Source organism: Lissotriton vulgaris, chromosome 2_2, assembly GCF_964263255.1.
Source record: "Lissotriton vulgaris chromosome 2_2, aLisVul1.2, whole genome shotgun sequence".
Taxonomy (NCBI): Eukaryota; Metazoa; Chordata; class Amphibia; order Caudata; family Salamandridae; genus Lissotriton; species Lissotriton vulgaris.
Genome location: NC_141688.1, coordinates 309,374,430 through 309,400,114, shown reverse-complemented (window position 1 = coordinate 309,400,114; position 25,685 = coordinate 309,374,430). Strand labels below are relative to the sequence as shown.

The 25,685-nt window shown below is 45.6% G+C and overlaps 1 protein-coding gene across 1 annotated transcript in view; it reads right to left on the bottom strand.

Moving 5' to 3' along the window:
* CRY2 (cryptochrome circadian regulator 2) overlaps positions 1 to 24,811 on the bottom strand; it is a 211,587-nt gene extending 186,776 nt beyond the window's left edge. The window contains exon 1 of the mRNA XM_086959640.1: positions 24,347 to 24,811. Coding sequence (XP_086815766.1) covers positions 24,347 to 24,522 — 176 coding nt within the window. The 5' untranslated portion in view covers positions 24,523 to 24,811. The remainder of the gene's footprint in view (positions 1 to 24,346) is intronic.
* Between the last annotated feature and the right edge of the window lie 874 nt (positions 24,812 to 25,685).

Below are 25,685 nucleotides of genomic sequence, written 5' to 3'. Positions count from 1 at the left end.
GACCGAATGTGGATCAATGTCACACATTCACCCCAGTCCAAAGATCTGGGCCCAAATCCATCGTTTTTTTGCACTCCACACCACCCTGGGTTAGACAATGGCGATATGCAAATCAGCTCTGACCCTGTGCCCCATGGGAACAGTCCAGTCCGAACTACAAAAGCCATGTCCTTCCCAGAACGGAATCAAGCATCCGAGGACCGGACCGGTTTCGAGGTAACACCTCTCATCAGCCCGGCTAGCTTGACTCCAGTGGTGTGGAGTGCCTGGGACCCACGTCTGAGCATCCCCAGCGCACTTATGGCGGAATTTGCAAACAAAACAGGTGATGGACCGAATGTGGACCAATGTCACACATTCACCCCAGTCCAAAGATCTGGGCCCAAATCCATTGTTTTTTTGCACTGCTGTGATCATTCAACATAACGTAACTGCCATTGGATAGCTGCCTGAAAACTGGTATTATCGTAGGAGAGGGTAAAGCGTGCAGGTGGCATGAAAGGTTATTTGCAGAACCGTCACAGGCCCCGTGTAAAATAACTTCATTGCACAGAAGTGTACCACTTACTAACTTTTTGCAATTATTGCCACTAAGGACAACTTCATGTCCCCCATTCCAACACTTGTGTGTATATGGTAAAACCCAAGTCGACTTAATGTATTCTTTACCCAACCTTTCATACAGGCACGCTGGTAAATGCTCTAGACAATACTGAAACTGGAATGTCGTGACTGGAATTTTATTGGAGCGGTACAAAAGAGGGTGGTGATGGACGGAGCATCTGAACCAATCAAACACTCACACCCAGTCAACAGATCTGGGTTTAATCCATCACCGTTCTTTAGACCACTCTGCCACCCCAGTTCAGACATGGCCATATGCAAATTAGTCTGACCCTTGTATCGCTTTGGAATTGAAATGAAGCCATGAATTATCCACTCAATCACAGGCTTCTCAGAAACTGTTAATTGTAATCTTTCGAGTTTTTCATATGCAAATCATTCTGACCCTGTGCCTCATGGGAACAGTCCAGCCCGAACTGCCAAGCCATGCCTTCCCTGGACCGGAAACAAGCTTCCTAGGACCGGTTTCTGGCATTCCAGCCGTCTTCAGCCAGGCTAGCTTGAATCCAGTGGCAAAGTGAGCAAGGGACTCACGTCTGAGCATACCCTGCCAACTTATGGCAAACAAAGCGGTACAAAAGGGGGTGGTGATGGACGGAGCATCTAAACCAATCAAACACTCACACCCAGTCAACAGATCTGGGTTTAATCCATCACCGTTCTTTAGCCCACTCTGCCACCCCAGTTCAGACATGGCCATATGCAAATCAGTCTGACCCTGTGCCTCATGGGAACAGTCCAGCCCGAACTGCCAAGCCATGCCTTCCCTGGACCAGAAACAAGTTACCTAGGACCGGTTTCTGGCATTCCAGCTGTCTTCAGCCAGGCTAGCTTGAATCCAGTGGCAAAGTGAGCAAGGGACTCACGTCTGAGCATACCCTGCCAACTTATGACAAACAAAGCGGTACAAAAGGGGGTGGTGATGGACAGAGCATCTGAACCAATCAAACACTCAGACCCAGTCAACAGATCTGGGTATAATCCATCACCGTTGTTTAGCCCACTCTGCCACCCCAGTTCAGACATGGCCATATGCAAATCAGTCTGACCCTGTGCCTCATGGGAACAGTCCAGCCCAAACTGCCAAACCATGCCTTCCCAGGACTGGAAACAAGCTTCCTAGGACCGGTTTCTGGCATTCCAGCCGTCTTCAGCCAGGCTAGGTTGAATCCAGTGGCATAGTGAGCAAGGGACTCACGTCTGAGCATACCCTGCCAACTAATGGCAAACAAAGCGGTACAAAAGGGGGTGGTGATGAACGGATCATCTGAACCAATCAAACACTCACACCCAGTCAACAGATCTGGGTTTAATCCATCACCGTTCTTTAGCCCACTCTGCCACCCCAGTTCAGACATGGCCATATGCAATTCAGTCTGATCCTGTGCCTCATGGGAACAGTCCAGTCCGAACTGCCAAGCCATGCATTCCCTAGACAGGAAACAAGCTTCCTAGGACCGGTTTCTGGCATTCCAGCCATCTTCAGCCAGGCTAGCTTGAATCCAGTGGCAAAGTGAGCAAGGGACTCACGTCTGAGCATACCCTGCCAACTTATGGGGGTGGTGATGGACGGAGCATCAGAACCAATCAAACACTCACACCCAGTCAACCGATCTTTAGCCCACTCTGCCACCCCAGTTCAAACATGGCCATATGCAAATCAGTCTGACTCTCGTATCGCTTTGGAATTGAAATGGAGCTATGAATTATCCACTCAATCACAGGCTTCTCAGAAACTGTTAATTGTACTCTTTCGAGTTTTTCAATGCTCAGCACTGTATAGTCTGCTCCTCTTTGTGCCAGAGAGATTTGTTTATCTGTAAGGTTAAATACAGCAAACAATGACGTTGTATTGATTAGATGCCATGGCACATAGCCAGAACGCAGATTTTGCAACTACCAGCCTAACAGCATGATAGAACGCAATTGAGACTGACCATGTTGTAACTTTAGTAAGTCTTGTTCTATGATGTTTATAGCAGATGACACGATGCTGTCCATAGAATATATTCTGGAGGACAGAGTCGTTAACCCATTGTCCACTACAGAAAGTGCTTTCTCCAAATTAATACGATCAATTTCCCGTATTTTTTCTGCAGTTTCTATTTGCGTCACTTTCCAAGCTTCGTTGTAAGCCGCATATATACCTGCGTATATGAAACGTTTTTGGCTTGGCTTGTGAGCTCCTATTAAGAAATCTCGCAAATCATTGCTTTCTTTAATTAAAGACAAGTGTTGTTTTATTTCTGGAAGTGTAGATTTCTGAAGCCATTCAAGGCAAAGCTTCCCTACACTATAAGTAGTTACCATCCCTGGATGTTGTCTCTGGGAATATCTTGGATCTGGCCTATTCCATCTGAATCCTTGTGATTTGTTCAGGAATCTTTCATGACAGTTATTAGTGTCTGTTTGCCAGATTAGCCACTTTTTCCAGTTAGGATCAGTTCTGTTCTGTTTTAATATATAAGTTACGTCTACCTCCTCATCGGAATCGTTATTAATGTCAGGTGCAGGTTTTGGTAAAGACGGTTTATTTAAATCTTTTATCTTAGCTAAGCCAAGACAAGAGGTTTGTTGAACAGTGTCATTCAAAAACAAAATTTGTTCTGGTATAATGCAGGCTCTGAATAGTGCTTCTAAACCTTGTACCTGTCAATCTTTCGTGCCCCAGACAGTTTTTGTCTCTATGTTGTCTTTCCAGTAGTCAAACCCTAAAGTAGACAGCTGAGCATAAAAGTTTGCAGAATAAATTTGTTTAGTATTGGTCAACATTATTTTCATACCTGTGTTATTTATATTTTTAAAATACAACATTTCTGGATTTGTAACATTAAACCCCGTGAAGTATGGAAATTTTTCCAAGAATTTTCTTGAACTGCCTTTTGGCGGTGTTAGACAATGTTCCCATTGATTGTAATATAAAACATTTCTAGGGTTTGCAGATCTATGCAAATAATTATGACCATTATGATTATAACAATACATGACCATAATGATTAAAACAATACATTTGTTCATAATCCGATGACCCTTCTAAGTAATCATGTTCTGTAAATATAGCTGATATTTCTAAATTTTTCATCATGTTGTTAATGTTGTTAATAGTCTCAAAGTCCCAGTCATCAGAAAATTCACTGGGTGCGACAAAGTCACTCAAAGAAACCTTTAAATTGGTGTGGAAGCTTCAGAAGCTCAACCGGACCATAGATGTCATAATCAGTTCTGTCCCATGCTATACCACCAGGTATAGGAACAGCTGTGATGTTCACTGCTGACAGTCCCCTTTTTTCACGATGAGATGATTTGTAAGGCTTCAGGACCAAGTTGATTTTCTTACTTGCTGTGCCCATAGTACTGTATTTTCCATCAATCATCCTTCCCAAGCTCAATACTAGCACAAACCAGAGCAGGAGGAAACGTACACCCAATCCAATCCAAAATTCCACCCATGGTGAAACCAGATATGTTTTTTCTAGTAGATGAATGAGTTCTGTTACTTTTTCCTTGATATTTTAGTTCGCTGGCTCATCTTCAGGTTCACTGGGATCCTCAGAAAAGTTGTCGAAGTTTATAAAGTAGCCAGAAGCAGATTGCATCAGGATTACTTGAAGTCACTGGAGCTGACTCTTTCTTTGTCATATTTGTATACTCAGACGGTACATCATTGTAGACAGGTGTTTCTTGACAAACTGTTATTTGGGTTTCCAGAGGTGCAAGTTCCATGGCTTTGTTGCATAGTCCTTAATTTTTTACTGTTGGTTTATCAAAGGTGATAAGTCTTTCAGTTTGAACCTCTTGTATTGTAGCAAGGTTTGGTCATCTGCTACCTCTCGGGAGACCACTGGGCCTACTACTTATTATTGGCCACATGATTGTGGTTTGACCAGGTCGATAGATACAACTCTGTTCTCCCTTTTACCAGCAAGGGGCGGTAGTACTACTGATCTTGTTCGTTGGACGGCCTGCTTTTCTGTAAGAAGGCCCAAATTACTTCTACACCGCAATTTTCTCCCTGACCAGATCCCCAATCTTTGGAATCCAGACAGGCCTTGCTGGGACAGGTGGTTTTTCTTCAGTGGGCGTTTGCTTCTGTATGGTATTACTCAGACTTCTTCTTGTTTCATTTAAGTCCTGTAAAACAGTCAAACGGTCTTTGACATCAAAAGGTTTTTGTTTCACCACAGAAGTCAGATTATCGAGGTCTTCGATTATCATTCTAGGACCAAACATTAATTCATACGGAGTGACTCCTCCCAGAGAATTTCTTGGCAGATTATTAAGACTATGTTGGACACTTGTTAGATGTTTGACCCACCCATCACCCAAACCTAATACCATGGCTGTTATGGATTGCTTTATGTCACTGTTTTTTTCTTTCCACTACCGCATTACCCTCAGGATGGAAGGGACTAGAATACCGCAATGCAATGCCCAAGCTAGCCATGGCCTCCTTGTAAGCTCGAGAGCTAAACGCAGGACCCTGGTCAGAATGTAGCGTGCCAATTGTGTATGTGCCGATAAAGACTCGCAAATCCTTTATAACAGTTCTGGTGTCAAGCGCTGGGGCCACATCCAAATAAATCTTGTGCAGGAGTCCACTGCGATCATGATATATTTATAGTTACCATCCCTTTGTAAGGGACCGCAGTGGTCCAGGTAAACACACGCTAGTGGTTTATCTGAAATCAGGAGGGGCGTCTGTGCAGGACGTTTCACTGTTGACACTTTTATTTTCTGGTAGATTTCACATTCTAGAACATAATTTCTAGTTTATTTCCTCATGCGTGGCCACCAATGTCTTTGATCTAATAATGACACTGTGGCGGAAATACCTGCGTGTGAAGATGCCAGTCCCTCATGTGCTGCTAAGATCAGTCCTAACCTATGTTCCATGTTTGGAATTCCCACTCCAGGGATTCGAGCAAAAGGAACATTATTCGCATCAGTTATATATGAGTACTTTAATGGAAAGCCTTTCGGGAGTGTCTTACCACTGTCTTTAACTGAAGCAGTGACAGCTTGCATTATTTCGCTGTCTATTTTTGTTTTTGACCGAGTAATCGCAGCTATGGAAGCCATTTGCACAGCTGACTTTGCGGCTTCATCACCAATTAATTCCCTGCAACGTGAACGCCATCAGGCTGATGACTCAGTGTATGAATCACGTGAGTCTTTTGTAGTTCTTTCTGTAAAACAACTACTTGTTCCCAAAGCGTTTTATGCTTAATTGTGCAACCTTTCGCGTTTTTTAAACCATTTTGAACCCAGTTCTGTAGATACTCAATGTAAGATTGAACGCAGTAATACGAGTCGCACACTATTAGTGTGGGGAAGTCGCGATCAGTATTTTCAAGCGCCATCTTGAAAGCCTGTAGTTCAGCTCGCTGAGCTGTACAGTCTCCGAGTGATTGGGTTTTAGTGACCATAGGTCTGAATTTACCTTTGTGCCAACGACCTTTAATGATCGCGCACGTAGCACTATAGGCTTGTTTACCCCCAATTGTGAGTTGTGCTGATCCGTCTGTATATATTATACATCCGTAATGTTCTAGAGGCAGAATTTTGGTCGGCATAGGACATTCGTATTCGTATTGTAGGAATTCTTGTGTCTTTAGATTAGGGTCAAAGACATATTCAACATCTGTCGCAGCAAGAGAATCAACCCATTGTATCCATCTTGGATGTAAAGCCTTAGCATAGGCTGTGCTAGCCTTTGTTACTGCCTCTAAGGCATGTACAGGTGTAACGATCAATATGCGTTTACCCTGCGCGAGAGTTCTTTCTTTTGCTACTGCAGTTTGAACTGCTGTCAGAATTTTTTCTGTGGAAGTGAACTTCATTTCTGCTTGTGTGTACAAGTGTGATTTGAATGCAATTGGTACTTTTTCTCCTTCATTAAAGGTCAGGTACATGAATCCGCATCTTTAAAGGATGACTCGGATCACAAGGTTGTGCACATTATTGCGTGTATCTAATTTTATTTTAGTTAACATGTCTGTTTGTACTGAACGTAAAATTTCTGTATGTGTTTGAGTCCAATTAGTTTGTTTGAAATCAGGTTTGATTAGTTCGTAGAGAGGTTTAACCCTTTCTGCGTAGTTTAGAACATAAGTTCTTCCAAAATTCAGGAAACCTAGAATTGACTACGTTTTTCAGCGTTTTTGGTGGTTGGAGCAGCGCACATTTCTCTAGGAAGTTTGCTGCCAGGCTTTTGCCTTCACTTGATAACTCGTATCCTAAGAATAGGACATTGACGTGGGCAATTTGTGATTTCTTAAAATTGAATTTATACCCTTCAGAAGCAAACCCAAGTATTATGGTGTTTACTCTTTTCAAGTGCCTGTCCAAATCGTCATCTGTAAGATAGATGTCATCGACATATGACAATGCCTCATCATCATACACTTGTAGTAGCTGAAAATAACCCGGACTATTCTTAAATCCCTGGGGGAGACGGCAAAATTGCCGCTGTGACGCCAAGATTGAGAAAGCGGTCAAATGCCTGCTTTCTGGTGCAATGTTTTGACAGAAAAACCCATTTGAAATATCTAATGTGGTTTTATATTTTTTGCGCACAATGTTATTCATCAGTGCCGTACTATGTGAATTTTTACTGCAAAAGTTTTGCAACAAGAGTTCGGGTGTCTGTAATCCAAAACTAGACGATATGTATTGTCTGGTTTGGAGACAGGAAACAAAGGATTGTTCATAGCTGAGGTGCATGTTTCAATCACCCCTTCATATTCAAGTTGATCTAAGATCTCCCTGACTTGTTTTTTAGCTTCTTGCTTGACTGGATACTGTCTTTGAGCAGTAGGTTGATTTTTTAACTGGATTTTGTGATGAGGTGAGTCCTCATCCCATCCTACATGATTTTTATATAAGGCTGGGGCTTGGGCCACTGCCCATTTCCTGGCATATGTATATTTTTTATGAATTGGGATTTGATTTGAGAAGGCTGGCATAATTATCTCTTTGCAGTGTGGGCACTCCCTAACAACTGTAGGTGGCCAGTCTTTTTCAGCTAGAAGTATGTCATAATCCTTGGAAAGCTTGTCCCAGAAGAGAGCTTTTATTTTTCTAGTTATGACCCCCTCAATCCGGAGTGTTACTTCATATAACTTGTGGGGTACACTAACCCTGGTGTCTGCAGTTTCAACCTGAATATTTTTATTCAAGTTCACTGTCTCCAGATGATCCTTCAGGATCCTGTGAACTGTGGTTACTTCTGCTGCGCTGTCTAGCATTGTCTGAGCCCATTCCCCGTTCTTGAGTTGTGTCCTCAAGATCATCGGCATGTCTGGCCTTTATGCTTGCTACCTTCATTTTCGAAAGTTGAGCTTTTTTACTTTGGTGAACGGGTTCTTTGTCTTTGGACTTGACGCGTTCTTCTTTGTGTTCTGATTGTCCTCTTCTTTCCGATTTCTGCAAGGAAGTCTGAAAAGATCAAGAGGGACGTGTGTCATTATCTTGATATCTATCAGGTTTTCTTAAAGTATCCCGATTTCTAAGGTTGTATCTTTTTTCAGAGGGTTCCCGTTGGGGAGACCTACCTCCCCTTTGGGGAGATTTTCCTCTGGACTGAGATCTTTTCTCTCTAGGAAGTGTCTGTTTGGTATTTTCCCACTTCTTTTTTGGGAGTAGTGAGATTATTTTTAATAAACACCTTTTCAGGATTTTCTGTTAATTCAGGTTTTACTGGTTTAACACCCAAACTATGTCTTCCTAATTCTTCATAGGATTTTTCAATAATTCTGGCAAGCTCATAAGGTTGCTCAGTAATGTCCGTTTCTTTTAATTTCTGGCGGATTGCCACTGATACTGCTTCTCCTCTAATGTTGGCTAATAGTATAGCCGAGACCTGTTTGAAATCTTTCAGTAATTTCATACCTAGATTTAAGGCCGGTTCAGGACCGTATTCATTTTGAATCTGTCTTAGAACATCTGGTATTACCGCCATGGACGGAACACCATGTGTTTTAGTGTAAATTGAAGCAAAGACTGTACCCCAAGTGTCACAATCCTCTACGTGTGGTGCAATCCATTAGGGTAAACAAATTGTCAGAATCCTGTGTTTTTCATGAGGTGTACTATCAGGAAATACTGCCTCTATTTGAGTAATTTGTTGTGCTAACCAGAACGGAATCTGTTCTCGTTTCGCTGGTAGTTTACCAATGACTGACTGTATAGTCTGTGTTGTGATTTTATTTGTGTTCCCTTGGTGAGGGGTGCGCTGTGGAATTCTTACAGCTGGTTGCGACTGTTAATGTCAGCATAACATATTGAACCAATTGTCTATGTATTTTATTTAATTGTTTTAGCTGAGCTAATAATTCTACATCTGACATCCTTTCAATGTCTGGTTGAGGTGTATAGCTGGCTAGTACCGGCCATGTAGCTCCTGGTCTACCTAGTGGACCGAGCCTGGTAGTGTGATTTTCATGTTTTAGGGCGCCTTTAAACCAGAGCTGATGCTCCTGGTAAGTTAATGGAATTTAAACGTCCTTGAAAGGAACGTATTCCGCTGGAGGTTCCTCTACTTTGTAGAAGTGGAACTTGTGTTTTACTGCATTTGCTGCAGGAAATAGAATCTATGAATAGAATACCTCTGTCTGCCGATATTCATGTGCCTCTATAACAAAGATTACTTTACCACCTCTCGATGATACCCCATTTTCTATAAGTTTTATAGTTATGGTTTTTCTTACTTTTACCGGGATGATTATAGCATCCGCGTCATTTTGTTGGAGATTTGTGTCATCTAAGACTGCTTGAGCTGCTGCCCTAGCTCTCTCCCTTTCTTCGTCACTCTCCGACATTTTGTCGACTGAAAGGTTTTGCAGAGTAAAGTTTCAAGGAAACAAAGATTAGGTGCACAATATTTTGGAACACTGTATCCTTCAACGTTGAACAAACCAAAAACTAATACATAGGATTTCTCGTCCTACTCAGTTTTTGGGCTGATATTATCCTTTTTACCCACTCCAGACATCTTTTGGAGTTTTTTACGGGGAAAAAAGGGGTCTGTGTGAAAAGCACGACTGAGTTACTCTAGTATCTAGCGTTAAATTATCGCCTTACCAAACGTTGGGCGCCATGTAGTGTAGTTCCTATATTCCCAATAGGCTCTGCGCATTGGAATACTATACCCTGCAGCTTAGACGTAGTGGAGAAGTGTGGCTCAAGTGGTTGGAGTGGCAGACCCTGATGCAAAGGTCTGGCCTGGACCAGGGTTCCATTCCCCGCCTCGGCGGGTCTTGGGCTCAAATTTCCCCGGACCTGACAATTCTCGCCTCGGTGCCTATTCCAATCATGGAGTCCAACTCTGCAACTCTGGGCAATAGCTTGCTTAATCTCCACGAAGGCCCCTCGCATCGGGATGCCTGGCTTTCACCTTGGGGATGCCCAGTAACGGGTTATCTAACAGGGGAATACCAGGACGGGTTCCCTAAGCAAGCGCTTAGAAACCGGTCGGTGATACAGCGCTATATAAATGAACTACATTTACATTTACATTTCTCTGCCGAATATATTAGACTTAATTGTGAGTGCCAGCTAGCTCAGAGTTCACTAGAAACTTTCTCGAATAAACAAGAAGGGATTCGCTTCTGACAACCGTATAACATGACAACTTTGTTTCCCCAGAATGAAACGTATCTCTAGAGTCGCGGAAACAATAGACGGCTATTTCACTCAGTCAATCGTGCATGCTTCATTTCACCAGAGTTGCTTTAAAAAAAGAGAGACGGCGTTTTCAATAAAAGTATTTATCGAACAGTCTTATTTCTTAAGCATAAGAAATGCACAGCTACAATTGAAATGCTAGTTAAGAAGTACGAGGCATATAATACGAATAGTATTATAAAATAGTACTGTAAAAGCATGATATGGTTTCTAAGTCATAACCATAGAATACATAAAATGCATAAAATACATACAGTGATAAAATGATGGCTAAAAGTACTCAACTGGTGCTTCTAACGTACGCCTACCCCAGTGTACCTAACCTAAGCCTAGTACGAGGGAGGAGTAAGTAAGGAGTAGTTTAAGTTTTAGTATTTCTCTGCCAAGAATCTGTTCAAGAATTCTCTAGGGATCTAATCAGCTCCGTACCTTGGTTATAGAATGATAGAGGTCTTGTATCGCTCTCTCGGGACTCGATCTCCCAGCAACCCGCAAGGTTAGCCTGGAAACACTGGAGCTGGATTTCTCGGCAGGAGAAAAGACAGCGTCTTTTCAGTGCATCAATTGGAGGGTCGGCTTCCTTCAGCACTTGCATCAGCAGGGCGTCGGGCAAGTAGTTAGTCGATCTGCTCCGGAACCACTGTGTGTTTGACTGGGCAAATGTAGGCATATTTATACCCCTGAAGGTGCCGAGTCTGACATAAGATTGACATAATATCGTCACTAGTGCCTTAGTTCCTTGACAACTCCCGTATTTCTTGGATGTAAATGTAAATTGATACTTGTATAGCGCACTACTCACCTGCAAGAGTCTCAAGGCGCTTGTACGAATACCGCTGTGGAACCCATCCTGGCTTTCCCTGTGAGGCACCCCCAAGGTGGAGGCCAGGCATCCTTAGCGTTGTGGGGGCCGTTGTGGAGATTAAGCAAGCTATTGCCCAGAGTTGCAGAGTGGGACTCCATGATTGGAATAGGCACCGAGGCGAGAATTATCAGATCCGTGGAATTTTGAGCCCAAGACCCGCCAAGGCGGGGAATTGAACCCTGGTCCCGGGCTAGACCTCTGCATCAGGGTCTGCCGCTCTAACCATTGAGCCACACTTCTGGATAAATCAAGTCAAGTCAAGTCAAGTCAGAGAATTTATATAGCGCACTACATACCCAGAGGGTCTCAAGGCGCTAAGGAGGGGGAGGAGGGTTACTTGTCAAATATCCACGTTTTAAGTTGCTTTCTGAAAGCTAGGTGGTTCTGGGTAAGGCGAAGGTGAGTGGGGAGTGAGTTCCAAGTTTTAGCAGCCAGGTAAGAGAAGGATCTACCTCCCATTGTGGTCTTGTTGATGCGAGGTACAGTGGCGAGGGCTTGGCTGGAGGAGCGTAGCTGGCGGGAGGGGGTGTAGAAGGACAGTCTTGAGTTGAGGCATTCTGGTCCGATGTCGTAGAGTGATTTGTGTGCGTGGGTTAGCAGTCGGAAAGTGATTCTCTTATTGACGGGTAGCCAGTGGAGGTCTTTCAGGTGACCAGAGATGTGTTCGTTGCGTGGGATGTCTAATATGATTCTGGCTGAGGCGTTTTGGATTCGTTGGAGTTTCTTTTGGAGTTTAGCGGTAGTGCCTGCGTAGAGGGTGTTTCCGTAGTCCAGTCGGCTCGTGACCAGAGCATGGGTGACTGTTTTCCTGGTTTCGGTGGGGATCCAGCGAAATGTTTTTTTGAGCATGCGAAGAATGTTGAAGCAGGATGAGGATACGGCGCTGACTTGTCTGTTCATTGAAAGTGAAGAATCCAGGATAACGCCTAGGTTCCGTGCGTGGTCTGTCGGGATGGGTGCTTTTCCAAGGGCTTCCGGCCACCAAGAGTCGTCCCATGCAGAGGGGGATGTACCTAGGATGAGGACTTCTGTTTTATCTGAGTTCAGTTTCAGACGATTGTTTTCATCCATTCAGCAACTTCTTTCATTCCTTCGTGTAGGTTAGTTTTGGCGGTGCAGGGGTCCTTGGTGAGAGAAAGGATCAGTTGAGTGTCATCCGCGTAAGAGATGATGTTGAGGTTGTGTTGGCGGGCGATGGTCGCGAGGGGGCTCATGTATACGTTGAAGAGGGTGGGGCTGAGAGAGGAACCTTGTGGTACGCCACAGATGACTTCGGTGGCCTCGGACTTGAATGGTGGAAGGCGGACTCTCTGGGTTCTTCCGGTGAGGAACGAGGTGATCCATTCAAGTGCTTTTCCATGTATTCCGATGTTGCTGAGGCGTTGTAGAAGGGTGCTGTGGCAGACTGTGTCGAATGCTGCAGAGAGGTCGAGCAGGATGAGGGCGACTGTGTCTCCATTGTCCAGCAAAGTACGAATGTCGTCTGTTGCTGCGATGAGGGCGGTCTCAGTGCTGTGTTTTGCTCGGAAGCCAGATTGTGAGGAGTCGAGGGATTTGTTGGCTTCGAGGAAATCAGTATTCAAGCAGGGGGAGGTTCCTGACTGCTGAGGGCTGGTTTTACCACGAAATCAATGTGGATTCTCGGAGTTTAGTGGAAGTAGCCGTGCCGTATTAGGGCTGCGCCGGCTATAACTAAATAAGGCAATAATTCTTTATGCCTATATAAGGACTGGATGGTTTATACCTATATATGGGCATGAATCGGGAAAAGTTACACTAGGGTCCTAGGTTCCCACATAACACCTAGGTCTTGTTTTTACAGTAAGTGGATGCTGGAGAGCCCACATTAAACATTGTAAACAGAAATTTGTTAGGACGATCAAAGCATTTTTTAGATTTTCCAAAACGATGGGCAATAAACCAATCAGAGAAATTATATGACACTATACAAGAGTAAGTGTATTAGTGGTACCCGTTAGGGTGCAGCACTATGCGGGTGGCTAATTGCACAAGCCTTCAAACACAAGAAAATGCTTTTTTGCAAAGGTTGTTAGCAGTACCTAACTCACCCCCTACTTATAGCATCCACAGAGAATTAGGGGCTCCGTATATTTGTGATTTTATGAGTACTATAAGGTTAAACACTTGTTACAGGATGTTGAGTAAAGAGGGCTCAAAATTCACACTCAATGTTATTAAATACTCCTTTGCACTAGACTACAGGAAGAAAATCCCATGGTTGATATATATTCAAAATCTTTTAAATGAATGTACAGTAAACATTGATCTGGAAAACCCCTCCCAAATACATGAATATGATAAAAAAAACTGCTGAAGACTAATTTGATTGACTCGCGTACATGGTTGAGGGAAGTTGATGCTAATATGAAACCCCTGACAAAGGAGTATTATGATAGAACCTTTGGGACAGGGATATAAAATTATTTATTACAGGTCACAAGGTTTAAGGTTTGTTTATTGTATAGTTAATAAAAACTCACAATTTTAAAACGTACAAATGTTAAAAGTCAGTTACTTCTTTAAAACAAATAAAGAGCAGTGGCTCAAGTATTTAAGAGTGTTAAAGTCTCAGCTTGGGTTGCATAAGAGTAAGTGGGGTTTGCGTGGTCTTGTTGCTTCCAAATTTCGAGAACAGTGGAAGCCAGGGGTGTTTACTTTGTTATTGGTTTGATGCTTGAGTAAACCCTCTGGATTTTTCATTTAGTCTTATGGCCACTATATCAAAGTATTTTGTTGTTCTGCAATTTAGCTGAGTTTCTTCAGGATTAAAACAGAGCATAACGGACTGCCTGCAGCTCGTTATGCCCTTCTGGTTCCATAGAGCTCGAAACAAAGAGCGCCTTATGTCCCGGAGATTTGTGCAGATGCAGATAATGTGATAAGATCCTCTTTCCCAGAAAGACAGAGGCGGCATTGGTTTTCTCTTGACCATGGTGCCAGGTGCGGGGCTATAGGAATATTGCCCATGCGCATGTTAAGGAACTTATTTTTTGTCTTCTGTGTGAGGCCCGTCGTTAGGTACTCTTGTGGTTTTAGAGCGCTGTAACCTTTCAGCACGACCCGTCCGTGCGCTCTCTTGGCTAGGGTGGCTTATCCTCAATAAATGAGACCATCTTGGTGACTTTTGGCACCACTTTTTTGAAGGTGCCTTGGTCAGTTGACGACTCCCATAGGTCTGCTAGTCCTAAGATCTTCAGTGATTCCATTAAATAGGTCCTTGCAGGTGAGTTATCTCTGATGGTTAGTTCAGTCCAGAGGTGAGAGTTTAGGGATCCGTGGTCGGCATCTCTGATTTTCTGCCCGCTTTTTAAATATGCGCCTCTTCTCTCCACCACTTGTTTCTGCAGGCCGAATTCGAGGCGGATTTGTGCGGGTGATGAGTTAGTGGGGAGTAGAAATATTGCCCTGTATGCTCGGCTGATGGTTTTGTCTAGTATTGTAGCGTCTTTGCCTCGCATGGACTCGCTACCGTAGGTAAGCATGGGCTGTAAGCGAGCTCTTAATACCTCTAGAAGAGGGCCCAGTGACCGGTCGGGGAGTGCTTTCTGCAGAGGCTTTATCGATAGGTGGGATGTCGTGCCCTTTCGACGTATGGCCTCTAGTTGTTGTTTGAAGGAGCCATTGCCGTCTATTGTGACGCCTAGATATTTATAGGAGGCTACCTGGTCTAGCCTCAGTCCGTCCAGGAACCAAGCAGGTTTCCGTTTTTTGTGGTAGTTTGTTGTCATTACTTTTGTTTTGTTTAAGTTAATTGTTAATGAATTGGTTTTTGAAAATGCGTTGGTTTTGTCAAGAAGGTGTTGGAGACCGACGGGCGACCGGCTGATGAGAACTAGATCATCTGCGTAGAGGAGGTTTGAGAGCGTGATGTTGCCTAGTCTTGGGGCATGAGATTTAGCTGTCTCCAGTTCGCCAGGGAGGTCTGCGAGAAAGAGGTTGAACAACATGGGGGCTAGGACGCAGCCCTGTTTCAGACCTTTGCTGGTCTTGATTTGTCTCGAGAGGTGCGTGCCAGGTCCCAGTTTAATCCTGACCCAGGTGTCGGTGTGTAGCATTACCAGCTGCTGTAAGAGTGGGCCTGGAATTCCCCATCTGTCCAACTACCGCCAGAGTTTGTGCCGATCTACGTGGTCGAACGCAGCGCTGTAGTCAATGAAGCACATAAAGAGAGAACTCTTGGAAGCTTTTGCTGCGTCGGACAAAAGGGTTAGCGCCATGATATTTGTCAAGGTGCCCTGGCCGCTACGGAATCCGGGTTTGGGTTGCTGGGATGATGTTATTTACTGTTGCCCAAGATGTTACTTCCTCCAAAATGAGGCCCGCGTAGTATTTTGCCTCTGTATCAATTAAGGCTATAAGGCGGTAGCTACTTGGGTCATTCCTGGCTCCCTTTTTGTAAATCGGGCTTATTATCGAGCCTCTCCAAGATGTTGGTGTATTTACTGTTTCCCTTATTGCGTGGAATACTGGTGTCAGGATGTTGCTCCAGAAGGCAGGGTCTTGCTTGTATAGTATCGCGGGATCCCGTTGGGACCGGGGGCCCCCTCAAGTTTGCCCTTTTGGATTAGTTTTCTTAGTCTATCTGGTGCGTCCAGGAATAAATTTTCTTCTTGAATTTCGGAATGGTCGAGTATTGGTAATAGGCATTTAGCCTCGGTTGAGGTTTGGTCCTGGGTTGGTTTCTACCTGCAGACTTGGTTCTCTTTGCGGTTAAGTGTACCAAAATTGTCGGAGCTCTGGCACGCTTCATCTGACCTGTCTCCCCCTGTTGACTCGACCGTTGCTGGGTCAGCTGAATTGAAGTGAGCTGATAGATAGGTGGCCCAGTCAGATTCGGATATGTTGGAGTTGATGCCTTTCTCACCTGGATGTTGGAGGCTATGAATGATCTTCCAGAAGCCGGAGCTGTTCTTCTGTTTGGAGTTGTGAAGGATTTTTACCCAGAGATCCTCGTTCAGTTGCCTTTTTCTTTCCCAGGTCTTCTTTTTTAGCAGTGCTTTTAACATGCGGAGATTCTTTTGGGTGTCCTCGGTGTTCGGGTATTTTCGGAGTTGTTTAAGAGTCTTTTTTATTTCTCGCTTTATATTTTTTATCTCTGCAGTTGTTATTTTTCCATATGTAATCCTGGTGGTGTTATTGCCTTTATGAATTTTTATCTCAGTTGCGTGTTTGGCTCCTAACCAGGCGTCAAGTGGGCAGGTCACAAAAATAACACAGATTCTACTTTACAAGATTACGCATGGGATTGGCCCATTTTTTAAAAGCTTTTAAAAAAATGGGTAAGAGGAATTGAAATTTGTCAAAGTGTCCATGTGACAGTACATCAAACAAGACAACGTTGCATTTTATCCTATTTTGTGATTTTTATAGAAGGATAAGGAAACAATATTTACGCCCACTGTTCCCTAGTGAGGGGATATTTTTATATAAACCTACCTTCGAATATATATGTGGCCTAGCAAATCTAAACCTTTGTAATGCAGTGGTGGTTTTTATCCAGAAGGCAATTAAAATAAGACATAACAATTCCCATTTGGAGGCCCTTTTATATGAGGAATTTGGGTCGCAAAATGATGTATAAGGGCTTATGGAAATATTGCAGATAGTTTGATCAAATGTTTTTTAGACTGGCATTGTGTGAGAAAATATTAGTAATCCGACCACGAAATGTTGTTGCCCCAAGAACATGTTCTGTGTTTCTGTGTCTCTACACTTTTTATTTCTGTACTGTATCTTTAGAAATAAGAATTATTGATGGAAAATGTAACCTGTGTATTTTATTTAGGATCGTATTTTTTAAGATAATATAATCATGAATGGAGTTAAATCCCTGTCTGAATGGTGGTTTTTGCACAACAGCACTTTACATCTCTTGATCCCTGGGATTGCTAAAAATTGTTTAGTCAGTTTCAATATAGTCTCCTGTATATATTGTAAAAAGAAGAAACCCCTCTGTTATAGTACTGTACTAAAATTAGAAAACTGTATATATTATGTAAGGGGCATGGGCTGTTGATGGTACTTGTGGGTTTCTTGATTAGATTTGTCATTTTTAAATGAATTTTATGGATTTGTGATATGCTTATGATCTTAGTATGCTTTTATGGGTTTTGTTTTTAAACCGAATAAATCTTTGACATTTGAATTTGAACAAGGTAAGTGCACTCTATTACCATCAATGTGCTGCCACCAGAGTAGCCACAAACGTGTGCCTGCCCAGGGGGCAGTGGTACTTAAACACAGAGCAGCTGCTTGAAGCACCTGTTCCATCTTTCACTGTGTAATTAGGACCGGCGTGCACTTAAAGGGGTGGGGGGTAGAGATCCCACAGCAGGTGGGTGAGTTGAGTGATTGAGTGACTGCACTCACTTGCATGTGAATGCCCCTTTACCACCACCAGAGGGTTCACAGATGAGTAAGCCCAGGAGTGAGGGAAAACAGAGAGACAAAATGTTCCAATAACAGGTGACAGTCCCTCTACTGTTCTTGGGTCAAGTCGCGGAGAAAGCTGCCCTCAGGGGTGCCCTGACTGTGCACCACCTATTTGTGGCGCATAGTCAGTACACACGAGACAGACTCTGTGACTCTTTGCCCGCATCCATAATTTAACACAGGTGCAGAGTCAAAATGTTTCCCTCATTTATATGGGGGCAAGCCCCTGTCAAATGAGGGGACACCCTCGTAATATTAGGATTACAGAAGGGGCCCACAAAAGCCTGTGGCCGTTTCGGTAATACATCAGTGCCACGAGGGTGCAGAAAAAAAGGTGCACACGACTGTTGTGGCCCCGGGGCACTGCCTGTAATACGATCCCTAGTGTCTGAAACTGTCACGTACATGGAGTCCAGGGGAGGTGCTCCAGGTCTATGCCCTTGTTGACTTGGTACTGAGATGCTGAGAGCCAGCAACAAATCTAAGATTGTCTCTACAGTATTTAGTAAGACACTTATACTTTATGTGACTCTCTGTTGATGTGCGATATCAACAAAATTAGCTCGTACACAATGTGATCTTACATTCTCGAAAGTTCGCTTAAGCAAAAAGAAAACAAATAGATACAATGAAGAAAAGAAAATGGGCACTGTACTGAATGCAAATAGAGAAATTAGACAAAATAGACAAAAGTCAGACCGACAAGGCATCTGAACTATTTAATTTTAAGGTTTGCAATCTTAACATCAGAATATATACTTAGGCACTTAAATTTGTCAAGTTATATCATGACATTGAGTGATTTTTGGTAGTTCTTTCACGTTTAATTTTAACTGATTGTTTAATAAACTCCGTTTCCACCACTAAACCTGTCAAATCTGTCTTCTTTATGTATCATTCTTTCCCCACTTTATCCTGGATTCCACTTTGCACGTTCATGCTTTTCTCCTCTATGTCAAGCACTTTGTGGCATTTCTTCCATTTCTCTCCACTCTTTCCCCTTGATCTTACCACCATAATGCAAGGTCTGCCACATCAGGTCTTAACTTACATTTTATATGTCTCCTATTGATATCAGCCTTGCCTTTGCCACTTAGGGCGGTACAAAAGCAGTGACAATTATGATGAGTTATCCAATAAGGTCTTATTTTGAATGCACTCGATTCTTTATTGGTGTATGAAACCAGACACAGATTGTATTGTCCTGATGATGATCCCACATGTGTATTGGATCCAAACGCCGTGGGCTTGATCCCGCTGACCCACATGTTTATGCGAAATTGAGTCTTGGGTGCTGCAGTCTTGTTTTTGACAAAAGTGTGACTTTGATCATATACCTGGAACCCCCCAATCTTCAGTCGAGAACATTACACGAGCCAGTCATTCTCTTGTAGTGCGACAAGAATCTGGAACTTCTAACCTTACCTCCCCTCCTTCGCCTAACAACCTGCATAGCCACTTTCAAAATAGGACCTCAAGCTCCTCCTATTTGACAGACACCTGGGTTAATCACCCTGAGCTATACCGAAGTACTCTATCCAGGAGGCAAACTACCTTCATTGTGTGTCCCCACCATCCTAATCAATGCTTGAACCATGTACGTCCCTGTCCAACGGCTGCTTTTATCCTGGTCGCAGTTACCGATGCAATGTCTGAACGCAATTATTGCAATTGTAACTTGCTGTACCCTTGCATCATGCAACTGTTCTAAAGCGCTCTGATGCCTTTGGGCCATGTCCTCGCTATATAAAATTGAAAAAATAAATAAACACAGTAAGTTTAAAGACGCCCCAAACACTCCAGGGCATACTGATCCAATGGCATTGGTGCAGAAGCAGAAGTGACCCATGTCCTAATTCAGGGTTTATTAATACAGTCTTTGATAAACACCTTCGGATGTGCAACAGCGAGACATTCTGAGAGCATTTGAGCTTGCATTCCGGGGACTTGTTTGGGTAGAGCCGCGTTCTTTCCTAACTAAGAGGCCAATTAGGATTGCGGTAAATCCGCATCCTCCGGGCCGGCAGAAGCTACCGCCGGCCCGGAGGATGCGGATTCACCGCTGCGGTGATTGCAAAGACCCTCGCCAGATTAGGATGGCAGGGGGGTCATCTGCGGACGTGAAGACCGTCCGCCGCTTTTCCGCCGCGGTCCTGCAGCGGAAGAGCTCTAATTATTATTATTATTATTATTATATAAAATTTATAATGCGCTCAGTTACCCAGGGGCATCCCGGCGCAGTACAGAACAAGAAAGAAGCACCGATCAATCACTACACTGGAAACAGATGGGTCTTCAGAAGTTTCCTAAAGAGTAGGATCTTAGGCTCTGAACGGATCTTAAAGGGAAGGGAGTTCCAAAGTGCCGCCACTTGCACTGAGAAACGCCTGCCCCCAGAGCGAGCTCTCTTTACTCTAGTTGACTGCAGGAGATGTCTTTGGTCTGAACGCAGTAGGCGTGTGGGCTTATAGGGGCGTGCCATGGGGGCAAGGATCAGTGGGCCCTTACCATACAGAATCTTAAGGGCCGTGCACAGCGCCTTAAATTTCACCCGTTCCCTAACGGGGAGCCAGTGAAGCGTTTTCAGGGCCGGGGCAGCTGAATGTCTTCTGGGAACATCCATCAACACTCTAGCGGCTGCATTTTGTACCTGTTGGAGGGTTTTCAGAGTCGCTTCGGGAGCACCGAGGAACACCGCGTTCCCGTAGTCAAGCCTCGACAAGATTAGACCACGAATCAGAAGCTTCCTCGCTGAATCAGGAAGCAGTGGTAAAACCTTGCGAGCTGACCGAGGCAAACCGAAGCACACCCCTGCGGTCTTCCTGGCGTGGGTCCTAAAGGACAGATCTTCCTCCAACCATACTCCCAAGGTCTTGATCTCCTTCTTGGGGGACGGAGGGTCACCCAGAGACCGAGACCAGCAGCTAGCGATGATGGAGGGACTGGATTTTCCCAGGAGCATAAGCTCAGTTTTCTCCCCATTTAGCTTGAGGGCAGAGTGGGACATCCACGGTGGCTATCAGACACTGCCAGCCATATTAGGATTCATGCGGAAACATGCTTTTCCACGGCGGGTTTTCCGCCGTGGAAAAGCATGTGGTCTTCGGTGTTTGGGGGCCCGTTGCGGGCCCCCAGGGTGTCGGGGGTGGGGGGTGCACCTATGGTACCCCCAACATTTACATGCACAAAGTGGCAGGCACCGCTTTGTGCCTGCCGCTTTGTGCATGTAAATGTGAAACATGCATTTTTAAACTTGCGGCGGGTGCTGCTTGAAGCCGCACCCGCCGCAAGGTTAAAGGAATAGGATGTGACCGCCAGGGTGGCGGTCACATCCTAATTTGCATGGAGGGACCGCCGCTGCACATGCGGACGGTCCCTCTTCCGTCCGCCATCCTAATGACCCCCTAATTACCGAACTACATTTTCCGTTACCTTGAAAAAACAATACACAAAGGTTCTTTTATTTTGGGTGCATCTGTACAGCACTTTGACTTGCACCTTCATTTTTCTGGGACACTACTTCTGTTAGTCATCAAACAGAGACGCGCTGGTTAACACCAGCGCGACTCTGTTTGATGACTAACAGAAGTAGTGTCCCAAAAAAATGGAACACACCGGAACACATCCTCCGATCTTCAGAGGTATTCTTAGGTGACAAGGTTTCCTTGGACAAGCAGGTTAAGTGTCTATGGACCTGGAGCAGACCTCAGATGCTCTCTCCCTGCCTCAGGCCTGGCACGGCTCGCCCCGCCTGGCACTCACTGACTCACAGACGGGTACCTGGCACCCTCTCATCCCACTAGGGTCAGAGCAGGCCGGGTACGCCCTGTTCCAGGCGGGAACATTGCGTTCCTGCGATCCAAAGGGTGGAGGAGCCCCGGAGGCGCCCTTCCCAAGAAAGTCCTGGCAAGCTAAGCGCATTACATCAGGGACGGGATGCAGGGATGCGGCTGGGGGTACACCATCCTAGGTGAAGCCCCCCAGAGTGACCAGATCATGGTCTAAAGTCTCAGGGTATGCACTGGCTCTGTTCAAGGGAACCCTGTCCTGAATCACGGCCAGTCATCCCACACATGTAGGAACGGAACCAACTTTTGGCCAGCGGCCCCAAATGACCCGTTCACCACCACACTCATCCAGGATGTGACACGCAGACTTGAAAATCGAGGAACGTCCTGGATGCAAGGTTATAAGCACCAGGAAGGCTGACCTCGATTGAACCATCAAGGTATAAGGCGTTGTCTACCGAAAGCCGAGGCCTAGAATCATGGGGTGATAGGGCCGGCCCCCTAAAAAGAGGTAACTGGAGTCTGCAGTCAAGGCAGACCCGGTGGATTCCTTGCACCCACCCTTTCTCTTTTTGCTAAATAGCAGGTACCCCTACGCCCCTTCGCCATCTAAATACCGATGAGGAAAAGTAAGTACCGGTCCTAAAAAAGAGTGCCTGTGGCCCCCACCGGCTCAAGTTAAGCACTTATTTTCTCAATCTCTGGGCATGTTTCCTAACTCCCCACCTCCAGTATGCCATGGCAGGTAAACCCAAGGCCCCCCACCTGCAGGATTCCACATACGGGTGCACCTGCTGACCCCCACTTCTAGTTCACCCAGGTACCATGACTCCCCTTACCTCAAGTACACTAATGCAGATAAACCCATTTCACCAACCTGCAGGATTCCACATACGGGTGCACTTGCTGACCCCCATCTCCAGCACTTTACTCAGACACCCGCGCTTCACACCCCAACTCCAGAATAATAATGCAGAAAAACCCGTTTGCACCCACATGCAGGATTCCACATACGGGTGCACTTGCTGAAACCCACCTCCAGTACTTTACTCAGACACCCACACTCCCTCCACCTCCAGTACTTTTCTCGCGCACCCTCACTCCCACCACATCCAGTACTTTACTCAGACACTCCCACTCCCTCCACCTCACGTACTTTACTCAGACACCCCCACTTTGCCCACCTCCTGTACTTTACTCAGACACCCCCACTTCCTGTACTTTACACAGACACCCCCACCTCCTGTACTTTACTCAGACACCCCAACTCCCATCCACATCCGGTACTTTACTCAGACACCCCCACTTACCCCACCTCCTGTACTTTAACTCAGACATCCCCACTTTCCCCACTTCCTGTACTTTACTCAGACACCACCACTTCCTGTACTTTACACAGACACCCCCACCTCCTGTACTTTACTCAGACACCCCAACTCCCATCCACATCGAGTACTTTACTCAGACATCCCCACTTCCCCCACCTCTAGTATTCCACTGCAGATATATTCTCTTCCACCCACCTATAGGATTCTCCACCTGGGCACAAAGAGCTAACCTCACCTGTAGTACGACGCCCTGGTACACCCACCTCCAGAGTGCCACTTTGGATTAGTGCAGCCCCTGCAGTATGTGCCATGTTATGCTATTTGTAAGGCATGGACATCAAGGGGGGGATGGGGAGGGGGTTCCAGATGTCTAGATGGGGGTATTTTTAAGGGGGAGGTATGCTAACAAGAGGGAGGGAGTAACAATGCAGATGGGTGGGGTATGGTGAAGGGGGCGGGGGTTTACTGGCATGGCTGTATCCTGATAGAGGGTAATCATGATCGGGGGCTGTTCTGATGGGTGTTTATTATTTCTTTATTTATCTAATTCATGTTTATATAGAGCGGACTTTACCCGAAGGTGTCTGAGCGCTGTACAATAGAACCAGTTACATTACATGAGAGAAATGTTACAAAATAGAATGTTACAAAAATAAACAGGAGACTAGAAGAGGTGGGTAAAACCATAGAAGGCAAGAACACAATATCAAGTACAGCAAGCAAGGGTGGGGAATGTACAAGAAAATATTTCAAATTTACAATGATGAACAAACTTCCTAGAGGGGTCTCAGAATGAAGGCATTAGTTCTGAAAATGTCTTTGGAAGAGAAGATATTTGAGGTTAGCTTTGAAGATCTGAGTAGTGGTGGTGGCACGGAGCAATGGAGGAAGCCAGTTCCAGATTCTCACTGCATTACCTGAGAACGATTGAGCCATCGATCTTTCCCTTTTGAGGGAGAGGGGCTCAAGCAGAAACTTTTCTGCATTCCGAGAAGGTCTTGAGCCTCCAGACATTTTCAGTTTATTCTCCAGGTAACGAGGGGCGGAAATGTGCAAGGCTTTGTGGGTGATGCGGGCAGTTTTATAAATAGATATCTCCTCGATGGGAAGCCGTCGAAGAGAAGGCAGGATAGGAGTGATGTGGTCACTTCGTTTGGACCCTGAAATAAAGGGAGCTGCTGAATGGAGGACGGATTTGAGGGGCGAGAGACCTTATTTGTATGGCGCGCATATCACAAGGATGGGAAGGGGTTGGTATGGGGGTATGTTGACGGAGTGGGGGTATCCTGACGAAGTGGGGGGTATCATGACGGGGTGGGAGGTATCCTGATGGGGAGGTGGGTTTCCTGACAGGGTGGGGGTATCATGACGGGGTGGGGGGTATCCTGATGGGGTGGGGCTATCCTGACAGAGTTTGGGGGTACCCTGATGGGGTGGGGGATCCTGACGGAGGGGGGCGGGGGGGGTTATCTTCCAGCCGCCTACTGGAAGAGCCAGCAGTGCATTGGCCGGGTGTAAACCTCAGACCCCACTCCCCCACACCTCCACCACTTCCTTCCACCCCTCCCCCCTAGGCCTCCCACTTGACCCCGACCCCCCCTCACCTCCAGCGGTTCAGGCCCAGGGCGGAGGAGGCAGCGAACCAGGGGTCCAGGATGTAGAGGCAGCGGACGGGGCCGGCCCCGCCGAGCGCAGCCTGCAGGGCCGGGTTGTCGTGCAGCCGCAGCCCCTTCCGGAACCAGTGCAGCGCCGAGCCGGCGGGGGCACCGTGAGAGGGCATCGGCTCGGAGAGCGAGGGGGTGTGGAGGAACGGGGTGTCCCACCGGCGCCTCACGGAGTCCGGGCTGCGCCACAAGCTCCTCGCGCCTGGCAACGGACGCTGTCCTCGCGCCGTTCAAGTGACTGTCACTGTCCTCGCGCAGATCTACTGGCTGTCCTCGCGCCGTTCAGCTGACTGTCCTCGCGCAGCTCGGTCTACCGCCTCCCTGTCCTCGCGCAGTCACAACACTCCCCGTCGGACTCTCCGCACACAGGTGTCAGACCCTGACCCCGCCCCACCACAGCACCCCTCCCAGCTGTCAACCGATGCCTTCTCTCATTGGCTAACGTTGCCACCGCCAGGTGAGCGTTCAGGAAACGCCATAGGCTGTCAGAACCGCGAACGTTGATTGGCCACCCTGAGTCCTGCCTCCACGGTCACGTTTCTTCCATGTGTTGTTGTTATGCTCTGCCAGCGGCTGGCTGCCCACGCTTAGACGTCAGAGTGACTGCTCGGTCGCCATGGTGACGAGCACGCTCCTTGCCAGAGGGAGAGGATCATGAGAATTTTTTATTTTTATTTTTTATTTTTATTTATGCATTTTTATATAGCGCGGACTTTACCCGAAGGCGTCAGAGCGCTTCACATTAGGAACAGAAATGAAACATAATGAGAAACATTCAAAAGAGCAGATTACTAAAACATACGTTACTTACATAAGGTAATAGTGACAATTGTGAGCAAACAAAAAAACATGAGGTAGTAAAAATTGTGAGCAACCAAAAATACATGAGGTAGTAAAGGTAATAGTGACAATTGTGAGCAAACAAAATACTTGAGGTAGTAAAAATTGTGAACAACCAAAAATACATGAGGTAGTCAAAAGTGCACAAGAGGAAAAGTGACAAGTGTGCAGTTATAAGAGAAAACAGAGTATAATTTGAGGTATAATACTGCAATAAGTGCTGGCACAAGAACAGGCGTTACGTAGGCAAGGTGGCCCTTGTGCAAGTATCAAAGGTAAAAACATGTGAGAGGTAGCAACCGTGTGTTACATGGGCAAAGTGTAGTGTGCATGTTACAAAAGGGCACCGAACACAAGTACATGGAGAATACTGCAAAAAGGCAGACACTCCCACCACAGGAAAACACTGGGAAGGCACTCCCATGGTCATAGAAAGTAG